The 19875-nt window shown below is 37.9% G+C and overlaps 1 protein-coding gene across 5 annotated transcripts in view; it reads left to right on the top strand.

Moving 5' to 3' along the window:
* The window catches only part of NT5C2 (5'-nucleotidase, cytosolic II), a 142178-nt gene that overhangs the window by 58082 nt on the left and 64221 nt on the right, over positions 1-19875 (top strand). For all 5 annotated transcript variants that reach the window (XM_072739882.1, XM_025993023.2, XM_025993022.2 and 2 more), the window contains one exon: positions 8043-8167. In XM_072739882.1, coding sequence (XP_072595983.1) covers positions 8067-8167 — 101 coding nt within the window. In that variant the 5' untranslated portion in view covers positions 8043-8066. Of the gene's footprint in view, positions 1-8042; positions 8168-19875 lie in introns of those variants that run through there.

The following is a 19875-nucleotide window of genomic DNA, read 5'->3' as shown; positions in this document are numbered from 1 at the left end:
CTATCGACCTTCTGACTATATGGTAGAAGGAGGATCATCTGCTTCTGGGAACTGCAGTTGACCATGGGTAACTGAAACCATGGAAAGGGCAACCGTGGATAAGGGGGACTACTGTTGTACATTGTGCAGAGGCTGCAAGTGTTAAACATTGTGCGCTCTAGCATTATAAATAATAATTTATTAAGCACTACGTGTCAGCCATTGTTCTTTAGCACCTTGCACTTATTAATGTATTGAATCCTTGCCCCACGTTGGACCATTTTGGTGTGGAAGAAACTGGAGTGTGGAATTTGTTCAGTCATAGAGCTAATTAGTGTTGGGCCAGGTTTTGAGTCCAGACAGTGTGGCTCTAGAATCTTCATCACAAGTATAATTCTATGACCTTGGTCAAATTATTTAACTCCAATACACTGTTTTCGTCTTTGTATAACAAAGATAATAGCAGCTAACTCATACGGTTGTGAGAAGTCAGATAAAATATGTACAGTGCTTAAAATATGAAAAAAGTGAACACTTAGTGTTAGCTGTTATGTTAGTGTTATTAAGGCATTGAACTTACATATATCCCTGGATTTTTACCAAAGAAGCAGACTAATCCATAAATGTGAATTTATAAACCAAAAAGTGGAAATACTGTGATTATTTCTGAATTTCTGATTTTTATTATTATTTTTTGGTATTTTGTGAGGTGAAAGATAATAGGTAAAACAAAGTTGAATGGTGAGCCAGAAACTTAGTCAGTAAAATAATTAGTTCATTTTGAAATCAAACAGATTTTTTGTACCTCCTTTATGAAAGAATATTCAAGAATCATTACTGAAAGTATGACGCATTATATATTGGCTGAATGTAAAAACTGTTACACTTAGTTACCTTTATGCTTTTGAAAGACCATAGTTAATTGTAGCAATATTTTGAATAAATACATGACATACTACATATCCTCAAAATGTTTTCTTTAGGGGCGCCTGAGTGGTGGCTTAAAGTGTCTGCCTTCACCTCAGGTCACCATCCTAGGGTGGGCTCCCTGCTCAGCATGGAACCTGCTTTTCCCTCTTCTGTTCCCCCTGCTTGTGCTCACTCCCTGTCAAATAAATATATGAAATCTTAAAAAAAATGTTTTCTTTACATGCTTGTTCTTTGTGTCAATAACCATGCCAGTGTTGAAGGTCTGGTATTACTCAAAACATTCAGAGGCAACCTTCATATGCTGATGTAGAACAAATATATATAGTATTCTGTGTGATATGGCTGAGGTAACAATTTTAGGAGTAGCAGCAGTAGAATATTGAGAACATAACAAAATTCAGGTCTCTGTATGTTTAGGAACCTTAGGAACATATGGATTAAATTTGTATTTTCCAGTTAGTTTCAGACTAGAGTTGGAGCATATTATTGCTTGGAGAAAAACAAATTGTCAAGGCAACAGGTACTGCATTTCTCACTTGACAAGATCTCTTCTCAGTTTTGTTATTTTCCATCAGAGAACAAGGAACCTTTTGTTCCAAGGCCTGATGTCGAAATGTTAGCAAAATATTACGGTAACGAAGCCAAGAATCTCTTGCGTTTCTGAACCAAAAGTAAGATTTCACAAAGACTCATTTAGAGCATTAGAAGGAACTTGTGCAATATTCTTGCATTTTCAGGCTTACACAAGAATTGCTTCTAAAAAGCAAAGACCTCCAAGTCTAGAGGTTTAGGAGTTCCGTTTGTTTCTGCCTATATATATCAAATCTGTTGAACTGGCTTTATAGCAGCAAACAAAACAAATCTCACCGTTATGGAGCTTACATTTTAGAGAAAAGGTCTGACTGTCAAAATACATCATGTCTGAAAGTGTTAATGTGCAAAAAGAGAAAAAGGAGGGTAAGAAGATAGCAAGTAATATGTGTAGACAGGTAAGTGTGAGTTTATTAGTTGGAATTTGTTAGCTGTATCACTTGTGTGAAGTATGAATGCTGGCCTTTTACAGGAATGTATAGTACAACTGAGGGCAAATGATAGAACTGTGAATGAAACTAATGGAATGAAAAATGAACAAAAAACTGTCATGAACTATTCAAAAGGCAGAGGTAAAAAACATTTAACAGTTCACATACAACAGTTTTAAGGAGCCTTTTTGGGGAAAATTGACTACTTCATCTTAAAATTTTTTTTTTATCTTAAAATATTTTATGTGATTATTTTCTTCCATGAATTTTATGATTAGAGGAAATAAAAGTTACAAAAATACTTCCAAAGCTAAAGTTTGTTTCAAAGTGCTGTTCTTGGAATTAGAGGTGACACTATTGTCAGGAAGGAAGAATTTTCTCTGCCCTTCAAAGTCCTACCTGGACTAAGAAACAAATTGCCATGAGGCAGTTTAACAAGAGAAGATCAAATTTAATAGCATACATAGGGGGAATCCACACAGCAATGGAAATTCAGAGACAGGCAACATGATGCTTGTGTGACCTGAGGAGAGAGTTAGGGGCCTGAGGATACAAAGGGTAGAAATAGACCATTAGAGGGAAGGTGAGAGGTAATGGTTGGAAAACAAAGATTGCCTCATGTAGGTCAGTGTCTTAGGTAAGGGATTTCCGTTAATAGCTTTCTTCTTGGTATAAACAGGCACTTGAGGGAGAGGTAAAGAGCTTTTCCTGAATCTGCTGTGTTGTAAATACTTTTTTTTATTTTTATTTTTATTTATTTATGATAGTCACACACACAGAGAGAGAGAGGGGCAGAGACACAGGCAGAGGGAGAAGCAGGCTCCATGCACCGGGAGCCCGACGTGGGATTCGATCCCGGGTCTCCAGGATCGCGCCCTGGGCCAAAGGCAGGCGCCAAACCGCTGCGCCACCCAGGGATCCCCTAAATACTTTTTAACTCAAAATAATGTTAATGCCAAAGTGGCCCCGTCTAGGGGTAGCTTGCCCTTGGCCCCGTTGCTGTTAACTATAAATACAGTGATTTAGATTTTCAGTAGTGTTGTTAGATTAATTAATCTAAACTTGGATTTGACTTCCCTCCCTTGTTTTCTAGAGAGTGTATTTGTAAGTTTGTTTGTGGTCATGTTACAGAGGTGACGCTAAGCCATACACAATGTTTAAAATAACTGACCACTATACTTTCTTACTTTACTTGCTGGTTGGTCAAGGAATAGGGTTGTCAAGGACTGTGTATAAAATGTGCCTACTTACCAAACAGATGCCCACAGTGGAGACTTATCAAGGGTTGCAGTAGAGAAGAAGCCTCTGCCTTTCTGTCAGCACCAGTTGGTAGAGGTGACTATACAGATGTGCATTTTCCTTTTGGTAGAAATGGTCCACACCACTAACTGGTAAGGCTTATTGTCTACTTAGTATTGTCAGTATTCTTCTGGTTCAACATATCTATAGTCATATATAACCTGTATTAGCTATATAGATTGTACATTTAAAGCTGTTAACCAAGTTGTCAGAACAGAAAAGTGAAAACAAGGTCACATGAGAAATATTTTGTCTTTTGTATCATAACAAAGGAAATACTTTTATGTTTTTTAAAAATTGAGAGAGAGCATGCTCTCAAGCAGGGGGAGGGGCAGTGGGAGACGGAGAAGCAGACCAGCCACTGAGCAGGGAGCCCGATGTAGGGCTCCATCCCAGGACCCCAGGATCACGACCTGAGCCAAAGGCAGATGCTCAACAACTGAGCCACCCAGGTGCCCCTATAATAAAGTAATTTTATACTTTACACATGTGTGTGCACACACATTCACAAATATAGTGTGCCTACTTGGTATAGTACCAGGCCATACAGATGGAGGATGTAGCTTTAACTCTTCTTTTTCTGTAAACTAGTTTATTTTTTTTTATTTTTATTTTTTAAAGATTTTATTTATTTATTCATAGAGACACACACAGAGAGACAGAGAGAGAGAGGCAGAGACACAAGCAGAGGGAGAAGCAGGCTCCATGCAGGGAGCCCAACATGGGACTGGGTCCTGGGTCCCCAGGATCACACCCCAGGCTACAGGCGGTGCCAAACTGCTGCGCCACTGGGGCTGCCCCGTAAACCAGTTTAATATGTGTAATGAACAACTAAAGTTGTATTTATGAAGATTAAAATAAATTCAAACTGGTGAGAAAATTTGAAGACACCATTCAAAATTATCCTTTTTCATTCAAGTTTCAGAGCAGTGTTCAGTGTCCTTAGAATGGTTAATTATAAAACTTAGAAATGTCAAGTTTGCTTTTTTAAAAAAATATTTTATTTATTTATTCATGAGAGACACAGAGAGAAGCAGAGACCTGGGCAGAGGGAGAAGCAGGCTCCATGCAGGGAGCTCGATGTGGGACTCAACCCCAGGATTCTAGTATCATGCCCTGAGCCGAAGGCAGACATTCAACCACTGAGCCACTCAGGCATCCCTAGAAATGTCAAGTTTTATATTTAAAACAGAATAAATTCCAGTGAAGTTTAGTCAGACGCTGAGAGTTCATATTTAGTACCGCTATCATTACCCTATTATCTATATTGACATTCCATTGAAAAATGACTATTTGATTCAATATGCAGTATATAACACTTTGCCAGATAGACTTGTGCTACACAGTGTTTATAAGTGCTACTTCTTTCCAAGTGGATTACTGATGTGATCTGAAACATTTAAAAGGGTTTTGCTAATCAGGTTTACCCTACAGTTTCGGTTACTCTTTGCTTCCTGTTTTTAGCAGTTGCCTGGAGCTGTTAAGGCAGCTGGTTTCCCTTTTTTGGGGGGGAGGGTGAATTAGTGTTGAAAGGAACGGAGTATGTTTTACCTGTGAAATATTTTTGAAGTGTAAAAAAACTACAGTATTTCAGATGCTTGAAAGTTCATTTGTTACTCTTAAGGTACAAGTACTTTGCAGACTGTATATTTTAAATTGAAACAATTTTCTAACTGTACCATGTTTGAAAGGAATTAAAATTTGAACTTTTTATTCAGTATTATTTATTGCTATACCTTACTGAAAGAAACTACTCTTAAGCTTGACACTGTAATTAGGTGGCAAATGAAATATTTACCTACTTTTTGGAAATTTGTCTTTTTTTTAAAAAAAGACTTTATTTGGGGACACCTGGGTGGCTCAGTGGTTGGGCGTCTGCCTTCGGCCCAGGGCGTGATCCTGGAGTCCCGGGATCGAGTCCCACATCGGGCTCTCTGCATGGAGCCTGCTTCTCTCTCTGCCTCTGTCTCTGCCTCTCTCTGTGTGTGTCTCTCTTGAATGAATAAATCAAATCTTTAAAAAAAAAAAATCTTAAAGGCTTAAGTTCACCAGGATGCTAATAAAGTCTGTTTAAAAAAAAAAAAGACTTTATTTGACAGAATGAGAGAGCAAAAGCAGGGAGAGGGAGAAGCAGACTCCCCACTGAGCAGGGAGCCCAACACACATGGGATCCTGGGATCATAACCTGAGCCAAAGGCAAAAAACACCTAACCGACTGAGGCACCCAGGTGCCCCCACCCCTTTTGGCCAGATTATAAAGCATCCTTATCTTTAATTTTAATATTACTATGAAAACTAGTTAAGCATTAGGTTGATTCTGTGTATATAGTTCAAAAGTCTGTCTTATAATGTTATGATATGTTAGGTAAGATCATAGTAAAATTGTCATAAGATGAATTGTTTGAAGATGATGATTTAAGAAAATCTTACCCCCTTTATTTAACTGTAAAGACCTCATGGCAGGTTTTATCCCATATTAGTCATAATTTGATTATTTAATAATCATTTATGTTTACATTTGAGTTAAAGTTTTATGTTATCTTTGCTGAGAGTCTATAACTTGAATTTTTAAAATAAGATGTATTTTATTTAGTCCATGAATGACCCAAGAAAGTGCTTTGAATTTTTCCTACAGATAATTTGGAGAAAGTAATAAAAGATTAAAATACGTGGGGGAAATCTTTTCTTAGTGTAATTACTACCTCTGATTTTTAAGGAAAGACTTAAAAAAAAGTTTCTTTGAGATATAAATACATACCATTAACTGCACATATTTAGAGTGTACAGTAAGTTTTGACATATATACACTAGTGAAACAATCACCATAATTAAGATAATGAACATATCCCTCCCCCAAATTTTCCTGGGTCCCTCTTTGCCTTATTACTTCCCTCTAGGCAACCACTGATCTTCTGTCACTATAGATTAGTTTGCATTTCTAGAATTTTATGTCAATAAAATATAGTATGCAGTCGTGTCTGATTTATTCACGTCATCAGTAGTTCATTCCTTTTTATTGCATAGTAGTATTCCATTGTATGGATGTACTACAGTTTATCCATTTACCTGCTAATAGACATTTGGATTATTTTTAGTTTATGGCTATTACAAAGAAAGCTTCTATGAATATTTGTGTGTAAATCTTTGCCTGACTATATGCTTTCATTTCTCTTGGGTAATTATGTAGGTGTGGAAAGATTGGGACATAAAGTAGCTATATGTTTATTTAAAGAAATAGAAAAATTTTCCAGAGTGCTTGTACCATTTTTATAGTCTTACCAAAGGTGTTTTAGAGTTCTAGTAGCTCTATTTCCTCACCAAGTTTGTTATGGCCAGTCTTTTTTTTTTTTTTTTAACTTTTGTGTTTCTTTTTTTTTTTTTTTTTTTTAAGATTTTATTTATTTATTCATGAGAGACACAGAGAGAGAGAGTCAGAGACACAGGCAGAGGGAGAAGCAGACTCCATGCAGGGAGCCCGATGTGGGATTTGATCCGGGTCTCCAGGATCAGGCCCTGCCCTGGGCCGGAGTAGGCGCTAAACCGCTGAGCCACCGGGGCTGCCCTGTTATGGCCAGTCTTTTTCTTTTATTTATTTATTTATTTATTTATTCATTCATTCATTCATTCATTCATTCATTCATTCATTCGAGAGAGAGAGAGAGACATAGGCAGAGGGAGAAGCAGGCTCCATGCAGAGAGCCTGATGTGGGACTCCATCCAGGGTCTCCAGGATCACGCCCTGGGCTGCAGGCGGCGCTAAACCGCTGCGCCACCGGGGGCTGCCCTGTTATGGCCAATCTTTTAAAAATGTTAAACATTCTAGGGCAACCTCAGTGGCTTAGTGGTTTAGCCCTGCCTTCAGCCTAGGTAGGGTGTGATCCTGGAGCCCCGGGATCGAGTCCCACGTAAGGCTCCCAGCATGGAGCCTGCTTCTCCCTCTGCCTCCCTCTGCCTGCCTCTCTCTCTCTCTCTCTCTCTAATAAATAAATAAAAAATCTTAAAAAAAAAAAGTTAAACATTCTAACAGGTATGTAGTGGAATATTATTGTGGTGGTAATTTTCATTTTCCTCGTGAATAAATAATCTTTAAAAGAATTTCTCTCTCCTGCCTCATCACACTCCCACACTTACACACTCTCTCTAAAATATGTATATATTTATATATTTTTATATAAACTGACACTTCATCAATAAAGATATTCAGATGGCAAATAAGTACATGAAATGATGCTCAAATCATTTATCATGAGAGACACAGAAAGAGGGACAGAGACCTAGGCAGGGGGAGAAGCAGGCTCCCCACATGGAGCCTGATGTGGGAATTGATCTCCTAACCTGGGATTATGCCCTGAGCCGAAGGCAAACACTCAACTGCTGGGCCACCCAGGTGTCCGGAAGGAGTGAGAATGTTTTTTTTTGTTTTTTTTTTAAGATTTTCTTTATTTATTCATGAGAGACACACAGAGAGAGAGGCACAGACACAGGCAGAGGGATAAGCAGGCTCCATGCAGGGAGCCTTATGTGGAGTCTCCAGGACCACACCCTGGGCTGAAGGCGGTGCTAAACTGCTGAGCCACCTAAGCTGCCCATGGAGCGAGAATCTTAAGCAGGCTCCATGCTCAGCATGGAACCCAACACAGGGCTCGATCTCATGACCCAGAGATCATGACCTGAGCTGAAGTCAGATTCTTAACTGAGTTAAGGCCACCCAGATGCCTCTAGAGTTTTTCTAATTAAAAAAAAAAAAAAAAAAATCCTAACAATAAATAGATACCAATATTAAGCTACTAAATTACTGATTTTCTTTTCTAGAGTTCAGCATAAAATTGAAATAAAATGACAACCTCCTGGAGTGATCGGTTACAGAATGCAGCTGATATGCCTGCTAACATGGATAAACATTCCCTGAAAAAGTATCGACGAGAAGCCTATCATCGGTAAGTATTTTGTCTATTTAATCCTCAAAACATCTCTATAAAGTGGGCACATATTTATTTTACAGATGATGAAATTAATGTGTAAAGAAGTTAGGCAGTTTACATACAGCATATAGCTAGTTTGTGGTTCAATCCCAGTCTAGAGTTTTAGACTTTTTAAAAAGTATTTATTTAAATAATCTCTATACTGACCATGGCCTTGAACTCACGACCCAAAATCAAGAGTTGCAGGTTCTTCTGACTGAGCCAGCCAGGGGCCCCCAGAATCTAGACTTTTAACCATACTGCTGCCACTATGTTTTATATATATACATACATACATATATGTGTGTGTGTGTGTGTGTGTATACACACATACATATATATGTATGTTATATATATATGTAATTATATATATGTACATATATAGATACATGTTTTTAAAGATTTTTATTTATTTTTTCATAAGAGACACAGAGAAGGAGAGAGAGAGAGAGAGGCAGAGACAGGAGCAGGCTCCATGCAGGGAGCCTGATGTGGGACTTGATCCCAGGTCTCCAGGATCACACCCTGGGCTGAAGGTGGCGCTAAACCACTGAGCCAACCAGGGCTGCCCTGCCACTACGTTTTAAAAGGAAATCTGTTGTTTCTTATATCTACTAATAAAAATCCTTAACTGAAGAAAGTCTTCAGATGCTAGAAAATTGTACCTTAGTTAACAACAAGAATGAAATTCTTAATTCACGTTTGCCACAAACCAATTATAGTTTTAAGTAGATTTTTAAAATTATGTCTACTGGCTACTTTATTAAACTGAATGTGAGTAGTGCTGGATATTAGCAATATTTTCTTTGATTAATACTTTAAGGGGTGCCTGGCTGGCTCAGTTGGTTAAGCATCTGCCTTCAGCTCAGGTCATGATGCCATGATCCTGAGATCAACCCCTGTATTAGCAGGCATCTGGCTCAGCGGGGTATGGACTTCTCCCTCTCCCCCTCCTCTTCATTTCCCACCCCCACCCCCATTGTTTCCTCGGTCTCTTTCTCTCTAGCTTGCTCTGTCTCAAGTAAATAAAAAAATCTTAAATAAAAAGACTTTAACATTTTCTCTAAATCATTTTTCCTTTAAGAGTTTAAAATGTAAGACAGCTGGGTTGCTCAGTCATTTAAGTGGCTGCCTCTGGGTTTTGGCTCAGGTCATGATCTCATGGCTAGTGACATTGAGCCCCAGGTCTCTGGCTCCATGCTCAGCAGGGAGTGTGCTTGAAGATTCTCTCCCCTTCCCCCCCCCAAATAAATCTTTATAAAACTTTTAGAATGTGAATACTTTTTATTAAAGACATTTATTGGAGTTGGTAATTTATCATTGGTTAAATTAGGCAGATTATGATGATCATTTGTCATATACATTGTATGTGATGCTTTGGAATTCCCTTTTTAGAAGAAGCTAAATATTTTTAGTTAAGTAAATAAACTTCTAACTTCTGGCTTTTTTCTTGCTAATATTAGTCTTTTAAAAATAATGGTCATGAGTCATTATTAAGAAACTGGTCTTTAGAATGTGACTGTTGTTCTTCTTCCATTTCCTTATTATGATTGTTGAGTCTTCTAGGGTGAGGATAATCATCAGGCCAAACCCTTCATTGAAATAGTTTTGCTGTATGGTCAGAAGATAGGCTGAGTTGCTCAGATGTTACAGTGGCTTGAAGGAGGCAAGTTAGTTAACTTCTTAAATAGTTTCTTGTTTAACACCTAGAATCTTACAGTGATCAGAATAGATCAGAATTTGTATCTACCAAATCCAACAATGGAACAATTAGATTTTTCATCTGCTCTCCATGTTTGTGATCAGGATGCTGAAGTCAGGTATTTGGTTTTTTTCTTTTTAAATTTTGATGATTTTGGTATAGAAGAATTTCTGTAAGTGAATTGGTTCTTTCTATATGAACACAGCTTATGAATTCAGCAGTAGTTTTTGTTATGTTGAACTGAAATTTGATAAATAATTGGGCTTGTGAATTTTTGGTTAAGCAGTTCTTTGCCTTATTTTTTTTTTTTAAGATTTTATTTTATTTATTCATGAGAGACACAGAGAGAGAAGCAGAGACATACACAGAGGGAGAAGCAGGTTCCCTGCAAGGAGCCTGATGTGGGACTCGATCCTGGATCCCGGGATTATGCCCTGAGCCTAAGGCAGATGCTCAACAGCTGAGCCACCCGGGCATCCCCCTTTGCCTTATTTTATAAGACATTGCAACCACTTTGCTCTGAAGTTCTTTATATATTTATCCAAAAATTTTTTTTTTAATTTTTTTTTAAATTTTTATTTATTTATGATAGTCACAGAGAGAGAGAGAGAGAGGCAGAGACACAGGCAGAGGGAGAAGCAGGCTCCATGCACCGGGAGCCCGACGTGGGATTCGATCCTGGGTCTCCAGGATCGCGCCCTGGGCCAAAGGCAGGCGCCAAACCGCTGCGCCACCCAGGGATCCCTATCCAAAATTTTTTTAATTGAACTTTACTCTTCCAAAGCCGTATCAGTGGTTTATTTAAATTTGATGAATAATAATAGTTTCTTTACTTAAATTTTTAAATTATTATATATGTTTAAGGAATAAAAAGGAATTTGTATACATGTATAAAATTATTTTGTAGTACCTGTAGCTTGACACACTCCTACTATTAGAAGTGGTTATGATTTTTTTTTGAACTTCAAATAAAAAACAGGTATTAAAGTTTTACACAGGCAGAGGGAGAAGCAGGCTCTATGCAGGGAGCCCGATGTGGGACTCCATCCGGACTCCAGGATCATGCCCTGGGGCAAAGGCAGCTGCCAAACAGGTGAGCCACCCAGGGATCCCCATTATGCAGGATATTTTCATTGAGGGAAACTAGGTGAATGGAAAAGGGGAATCTTTCTGTATTATTTCTTCTACTGCATATGAATTTGTAATTATTTCAACATAGAAAGTTGCATTTAAAAAATTCAGTGACATGCCTTTTTTACATCATAGATATTCTTTGTCTCCTCTAAATATAAGTGCTTTTCATAATATGTAGTGGTACTACTTTATGGGATACAGATTCTCTAAACTTTATTGTTCAGAAGAAGATACTGCATCTTAAAACATTCTCAGTTTATTTCTCTTTATCATTGCCTCTATGCTTCTTCTAAAAACCTGCTTAAAGTAAAATAGAAAAGTGGTGGTGCTAGCAAGGAAGAGAGAGAAGAGACAGCAGATGTTTGATTCAATGAAATCCTGTAATAAGAAACTCAGTTTGAGGGATGCCGGGCTGGCTCAATGGTTGAGGGTCTGCCTTTGGCCCAGGTTGTGATCCCAAGGTCCTAGGATCAAGTCCTGCATCAGGTTCCCCGAAGGGAGCCTGGTTCTCCCTCTACCTATGTCTCTGCCTCTTTCTCTGTGTCTTGAATGAATGAATGAATGAACAAATGAATGAATGAAAAGAAAGTCAGTTTGAGGAAATCTTACTCATATTTAAATGGCATATTTCATCTTCAAGGACCCTTTTTTTTTTAAGATTTTTATTTATTCAGGAGAATAAATGTCTACTTTGTAGACATGAGTTATTTGTGATTGTGTCCCAGTTTTTGTCTTGCCTTTTATTTTCAATAATCTTTTGATGAACAGATGTTCTTAACTTTAAAAATGTAATTTAAAAAATTGAGATAAAATTCACATACCATAAACTTTACACTTGTAAAATGTACAACTCCTTGGTTATGGTATATTCATAAGATTGTGCAATCATCACCACTAATTCCAGAACATTTTCATCAACCCCTAAAGGAAACCCTTCCTTCCTTCCTCCCTCAGCCCTTGGCAATCACTGATCTACTTTCTTCTGTATGGAATCAAATGTTCTACACATTTCATATAAATGGAATCATATCAGGTCTTTTTGTTTCTGGCTCTTTCACTTAATGTTTTCTTGATTGATCGATGTGCTAGCATGGCTCAAACTTAATTACTTTAATGGCTGAGTAATAATCCATTGTATGGATATACCACATTTTGTTCATCTGTTGCTTAGTATTTGGATTGTTCCCATTTTTTGGCTATTATGAATAATGCTACTATGACCACTGCATACAAGTTTGTGTGGACATGTTTTCAGTTTTTTTGGGTATGTGTCTAGCAGTGGGATTGGCTGGCTTATGTAGTAACTTTATGTTTAACTTATTTTTGAAGAATTGTCAGACTGTTTTCCGGTATAGATGTGTCATTTTACATTATTGCCATCAGTGGATGAGGGTTTTAATTTCTCCACATCCTCACAATAACACATAACTTGTTATTTGTTATTTTTTTATAGCTGTCCTAGTGTGTGTGTGAGAAGTGGTATCTCATTGTGATTTTTATTTCCATTTTCCTTATGATTAATGATGTTGAGCATTTTTAAATGTTTTTGTCATCTGCATATCTTCTTTTGAGAAATGTTTATTCAAATCTTTTTAGTTGTTTTATTTTTAGATTGTTGTATAAGTTTTTTTATATATTCTAGATACCAAACCTATGTCTGCTACATAATTTTCAAATATTTTCTCCCATTCTGTGGATTGTCTTTTCATTTACCTGGTAGTGTCATTTGAAGCACAAATGTTTTTTAATATCGATGAAGTCCAGTTAATCTATATTTTCTTTTGTTGCTTGTGCTTTTAGGGTCATATTTAGGAAACCATTGCTTAATCTTAGGTCACAAAGATTTACACTTACGTTTTCTTTTGAGAGGCTTTTGTTGTTGTTGTTGTTGTTGTTTAAGATTTTTATTGATTTATTCATGAGAGACAGAGAAGGCAGAGACATAGGGAGAGGAAGAAGCAGGCTCCTCACATGGAGCCCGATGAGGGACTCGATCCCAGGACCCCGGGATCGCACCCTGAGCCAAAGGCATACGCACAACCGCTGAGCCACCCAGGAGTCCCTCTTTTGAGAGTTTTATATAGAGTTTTATATAGTTTTATGTTCTATGTTTAAGTTTTTGATCTATTTTGATCTAATTTTTTTTTTTATATGATGTAAGATGAAGGTCCAAAATCATTCTTTTGCATGTGGATATCCGGTTATCCTGGCACTATTTGTTGAAAAGACTTCTTTCCAAATTAAATGATCTTGATACCCTTGTCAAAATCAGTTGGTCATAGATGTGTATAATTAATTCTGCAATTCCAGTTGTATTCCTTTGATCTGTCTACTCAGGTCAATACTACACAGTCTTTATTGTTGTGGCTTTGTCTTAAATTTTGAAGTGATGATGTGAATCCTTCAGTTTTGTTCTTCCTTTTCAAGATTGTTTTGGCAATTCTGTGGTCCACCTATGTACATAAGAATTTTAGGACTGTTTGTTAATTTCTACCAAAAAGCAAGCTAACTTGGAATTTTGATAGGGATTATATTCAATCTTTATATCAATTTAAGGAGTAGTGTCATCTCAACAATATTAAGTCTCTGATCGATGAATATGGGATATCTTCCCATTTATTTAGATCTTTTTAATCACTTTTTACAGTATTTTGTAGTTTTCAGTGCACAAGTCTTATACTTCTTTTGTTACATTTATTAAGTATTTTATGATTTTAGATACTATAGTAAATGGATTTTTTTAAAAGATTTTATTTATTTATTCATGAGAGACACACAGAGAGAGAGAGAGAGAGAGAGAGAAAAGCAGAGACAAAGGCAGAGGGATAAGCAGGCTCCATCCATGCAGGGAGCCCGATGTGGGACTCAATCCCGGGACTCCAGGATCATGCCCTGGGCCGAAGGCAGGCACTAAACCTGAGCCATCCAGGGATCCCAAATTGTTTTCTTTTTAAAAAAATATTTTATTTATTTATTAGAGAGACTAAGCTTGAGTAGGAGGAGGGACAGACAGAGAGGGAGAGGGAGAAGCAGACTCCTCACTGAGCAGGGAGCCCAACACGGATCTTGATTCCAGGTCTCTGGGATCATGACTGAGCTGAAGGCAAATGTTTAACCGAGTCTCCCAGGCACCCCTGGAATTGTTTTCATAATTTCATTTTTGGATTATTCTTTGCTGGTTTATGGAAATACAATTGCTTTTTTATGTACTGATTTTGTATTCTTCAATTTGGTTTGTTGCCTCTAATAATTTTTTGTTTTTTTGTGAATTCTTTAGTGAGTCTAATATATAAGATCATGTCATCTGCAAATAAGGACACTTTTACTTCTTTACCAATATGAAAACCTTTTTTTCTTGCCTAATTTTGGCTAGAATGTCCAGTACAGAACTGAGTTGAACTAGTGAGAGTAGACATCTTTTTCTTTTGCCTTACCTTAGGAAGAAATCTTACATCTTTCATTATTAACTACAGGTTTTTCATAGATGTCCTTTATCAGGTTATGGAAGTTCCTTTTCATTGTTAATTTGAGATTCCTTTTTTTTTAAATTAATTAATTAATTAATTAATTATGACACAGAGAGAGAGAGAGAGAGGCAGAGACACAGGCAGAGGGACAAGCAGGCTCCATGCTGGGAGCCCAACGCGGGGCTCTCGATCCTGGGACCCCAGGATTGCGCCCCGGGCCAAAGGCAGGCAGCAAACCACTGAGCCACTCAGGGATCCCCTGAGATTCCTTTCTATTCCTAGTTTGTTGAATGTTTTTATCTTGAAAGGGTGTTGGATTTTGTCAGATTCCTTTTTGTGTCTATCAAAATGAATCGTAGTTTTTGTATTTTGTTGGATTTGGTTTGCTAGTATTTTTTTGAGGATTTTTGTACCTATCTTCATAACGGATATTGTTGTTATTTTTCTTTTCTTATAATGTCTTATCTGGCTTTGGTATCAAGATGTAATGCTGGCTTGGGGCACCTGGGTGGCTCAGTCCCTTGAGCATCTGACCTCTTGGTCTCAGCTCAGGTCTTGATCTCAGGGTCGTGATTTTGAGCCCCATTTGGGCTCCACACTGGGCATGGAGCCTACTTAAAAAAAAAAAAAAAGATGTAATACTAGCTTGGTAGAATGATCTGGGAGGTGTTCCTTCTTTTTTTCTTTTTTCTTTTTTTAATTTTATTTATTCATGAGAGAGAGAGAGAGGCAGAGACACAGGCAGAGGGAGAAGCAGGCTCCATGCAGGGAGCCTGACGTGGGACTCTATCCCGGGTCTCTAGGATCACGCCCTGGTTGAAGGTGGCGCTAAAGGGCTGAGCCACCAGGGCTGCCCTCTGCTTTTATTTCTGATTTTAGTAATTTGAGTCTTCTTCTTTTTTTTTTTTTCCTTCATTATAGTAGCTAAGTGTTATATTGTTGGAACTAACCTTTGTTTCATTGATTTTCCTCCATTGTTTTTCTATTTTCTTTTGTTTATCTCTGCTCTGATCTTTACAGTTTCCTTTCTTCTGCTTGTTTTGAGTTTAGTTTGCTCTTCCTTTTCTCATTTCTTAAGGTAAAAGTTAGGTCATTGCTTTGAGATGTTTCTTCTTTTTTTTTAAGATTTATTTATTTTAGAGAAGTGTGTCACTCTTACACATATTCCTCCCCAGGTTGGAGACTCTTAAACTTTGGTTTTATTTATCTTGCTTGGGATTCATTGGAGGTCTTTTTTTTTTTTTTTTTTTTTAAGATTTTATTTATTTATTCATGAGAGCCACAGAGAGAGGCAGAGACATAGGCAGAGGGAGAAGCAGGCCCCTTATGGGGAGACCGATATGGGACTCAGTCTCAGCACCCTGAGATCACAGCCTGAGCCAAAGGCAGATGCTCAGCCACTGAACCACCCAGGTGCTCCTGTCCTTTTGAACTTTAATAAACATATGTTACACTTTAGCACTACTGTGTCCTCTTTTCTTTCATTCTTTCTCTCGAATTTTCCATCCTTTTTTCTCTCCCTGTTATATTCTGGAAGGTTTTTCAGACTTTTAGTTCACTAATTCTCTTTTTAGTTGGCTCTGACCTGAATCTATCACATTTAAAATTTTGTTTTTTATAATTTAAGTTTCAGTTTCATTTTGGAATTCTTTTAATCAAATATACTTTGTTACTTTTTATGGTTTCCAGTTAAATAGTAAACATTTAAATCTTAAAGAACTTCTGTTTAAGAGTCAAAGGAACTGGGACGCCTGGGTGGCTCAGCGGTTAGCACCTGCCTTTCTCTCAGAGCGTGATCTTGCAATTCCGGATTGAGTCCCACATTGCGCTCCCTGTGGGGAGCCTGCTTCTCCCTCTGCCTATGTCACTGCCTCTCTCTTTCTGTCTCCCTCATGAATAAGTACGATAATTTTTTTTTCCTAAAGGAAAAAAAAAAAGTCAAAGGAACTGAAGACTCTATTTCTAACCCCCTCCCTTCAAGGCTTTTTTTTTTTTTTTTTTTTTTTTAAGATTCTGTTTATTCATGAGAGACACAGAGAGAGGCAAAGACATCGGCAGAGGGAGAAGCAGACTCCTCACAAGGAGCCCGATGTGGGACTGGGTCTCCAATCCCAGGATCATGCCCAGAGCTGAAGGCAGATGCTCGATCACTGAGCCACCCACGCGTCCCTCAAGGCTTTTTAAAAGAGAATTTTAGGGCAGCCCCTGTGGCTCAGTGGTTTAGTGCCGCCTTCGGCCCAGGGTGTGATCCTGGAGACCCGGAATCGCGTCCCATGTCGGGCTCCCTGCACGGAGCCTCTTCTCCCTCTGCCTGTGTCTCTGCCTCTCTCTCTCTGTCTCATGAATAAATAAATACAATTATTTTTAAAAAAGAGAATTTTAATTGTTAATAAATACATCCATTCAGAAGTTCATATGATAATCCCAAATGTTAATCTTTTAATTATTTTTTAACAGCGTTTAAAAATATTTAGGTGATATCTGAGTAAATTTTTGCTGTGCAGTAATCAAGTGTATGGAAATATAAGAGTGAATATGAAGTTCTCCTTCACTTACCCTTTCACCCTCACTCCTCTTTCTCATAGGTGAACACCATTAGTATTTTGGAGATCATCTTTGCAGTCCCTTCTCAATACATTTATTTTTAATTTAATTTAATTTTTTTAAAGATTTATTTTTATTTATTTATTTATTTATTTATTTATTTATTTATTTATTTATTTATTTATATTTATGATAGACATAGAGAGAGAGAGAGAGGCAAAGACACAGGCAGAGGGAGAAGCAGGCTCCATGCTGGGAGCCCGATGCGGACTCGATCCCAGGACTCCAGGATTGCGCCCCGGGCCAAAGTCAGGCGCGAAACCGCTGAGCCACCTAGGGATCCCCTTTATTTATTTTTTGAAAAATATTTATTTGAGAGAGAAAGAGTGCGCATGTGTGAAGGGGGATGAGGGCAGAGGGAAGAGAGAAAATCTCTAGCAGACTCCTTGCTGAGCATGAAGCCCAATGTGGGCTGATCCCACAACCCAAGATCATTGCCTGAGCCAAAATCATAGTTATGCGCTTAACCAACTAAGCCACCCAGGCACCCCACCTCCTCAATACATTTAAAATACATGCATGCATATATGTGCATTTAGTCATTTGTAGATTCCAGTCTTTTCATTGCTGATAATACTAGTCCAGGCTCTGGTCCTCATTGTCCTGGATTACTTATAGTAATCCCCAATAGATCTCTTTGCTTTGCCTATTCTCTTCAAATCTATTTTTATTTTTTATAATTAATTAATTAATTTTAAAGTAGGCTCCATGTCAGGCTTGAACTCAGGACCCTGAGATCAAGACCTGTGCTGAATTGAACAGTTGGATGCTCAACTGAGCCACTCAGGTGCCTCCAAATCTGTTATTAAATCATATTATCACCCTGCTTAACACCTTCAGGGACATCACATCCTCTTTGCAATGGGATTAATTCTAAGCCCCTTAACCTAATATTTAAGGCCCTGTGAGATTGATTCTTTTCTTTCCACTTTTCATTTTGAGCAGTTCCCCTCCTCCACTCTGTATTCCATTAACTCTGAACTGAGTCTAGGGTTTTTTCACACATCATGTCTGCTGTACTGCTTTTCATTCATAGTAACACTTCTGTTGAAATGTTTTCCACCCACTCTTTTTCTTTGAGCCTGTTTAACATCTGTTAATCCTTTAGCATGGTGGTTAAGAGCCTGGGTCTTAGGTTAACATTTTGCATTATTCTGTTTAATTTCTTTAGAATCACAGTTATTTAACTCCTATAATCTTTTCTCATCTGTGAAATTGGGAAGATTTATAGTTCATAGAATTATTTGAGATTAAATGAGATAATATAAAGTGCTTAGCACAGTGTCAGTTTATTTTTTTAAAGATTATTTATTTATTTGAGAGAGAGCAAGATCATGAGCAGGGGAAGGATCAGATCAGATGGAGAGGGAGAAGCCCCCACAGGAGGGGCTCCATCCCAGGACCCTGGGATCACAATCTGAGCCAAATGAAGACAGATGCTTAACCAACTGGGCCACCCAGATGCCCAGTACAATGTCAGTTTAAAAAAAACAATTTGGGCATTTTGTCCTTTAGTAAGACTCAGCCAAGGGGATCCCTGGGTGGCTCAGCGGTCTGGCGCCTGCCTTCAGCCCAGGGCATGATCCTGGAGTCCTGGGATCGAGGCTTTGTCAGGCTCCCTGCATGGAGCCTGCTTCTCCCTCTGTCTGTCTCTGCCTCTCTCTCTCTCTCTCTTTCTCTCTCTCTGTGTCTCTCATGAATAAATAAATAAATAAAATCTTAAAAAAAAAAAAAAAGACTCAGCCAAGAGAATATAGATGCATCTCTCTGTTGTGCATATCTCTAATACTGTAATTGCACACTACTTTTTTTATTTTTTATTTTATTATTTTTTAAAGATTTTATTTATTCATGAGAGACACGAAGAGAGAGGCAGAGATAGGCAGAGGGAAAAGCAGACTGAATGCAGGGAGCCTGATGTGGGACCCCGGGAGAGTGGGATCACGCCCTGAGCCAAAGGCAGCCTCTCAACCGCTGAGCCACCCAGGCATCAACACACTACTTTAAAGCTTTATGAGTGGGTCTCCTCCCTTAGACTTTGAACTCCCGAAAATCAAGGACTGCCATATTCATCTTTGTATTATGGGTACCAGACACATAGAGATTCAGTGAATATGTCTTAACTATATGAATGGAGTTTGAAAGAGCTAATCATCTCAGTGCATTATCATTTGCATAGGAAGCTCATGTGTGTATGCTCTTTTGTTCAAGTGAGAATCATTTTGCTTTCTCTTTGCAAGTAGTAAAGCCTTAAACTCGTAATTACATTTGCTTCTACCACACTGAGCCACATATTGAAAATCAAGGGAAGCCATGGGAAATTGGCAGTCTTAAGGATTATATCATTTTTCCATATTGTTTGTATTCTTTTATTGAATTAAGTTTGAGGAGAGTCTGTGAAAAGTCCTTCACATTCATGTACAATTTGAGAATTGGATTTAAAAAAAATTTCCCCAGAGATATTTTGGTGAGATAATGCTTGGCAAGCAACCCGGTTGGTTTCCTGCACCCCCACACCTGAAGTTACAGTAGTTCTTTGCGTGCTCAAAAATGACAGACTGACCCTACTAGATGTGATCTCTCTTCTATAGATAAAAAAAACTTGATGTTTGGGGTAACTTATTCAAGGTGCTAGAGCCAGAAAGTGGAGAAGCTAGAGTTTAGTTGTTCCAGTGCTCATTCTCCTTCCACACTGCTTTTCTAAATAAACTGAAAATAATTTTAGTTTGAAATGTATAGTATTTAATAGCACTGTATTTAAAAAATTTTTATTCAAG

Source organism: Vulpes vulpes, chromosome 15, assembly GCF_048418805.1.
Source record: "Vulpes vulpes isolate BD-2025 chromosome 15, VulVul3, whole genome shotgun sequence".
Classification (NCBI taxonomy): domain Eukaryota; kingdom Metazoa; phylum Chordata; class Mammalia; order Carnivora; family Canidae; genus Vulpes; species Vulpes vulpes.
Note: the sequence above shows the minus strand (reverse complement) of the source record. Positions and strands in the feature narration are given on the sequence as shown.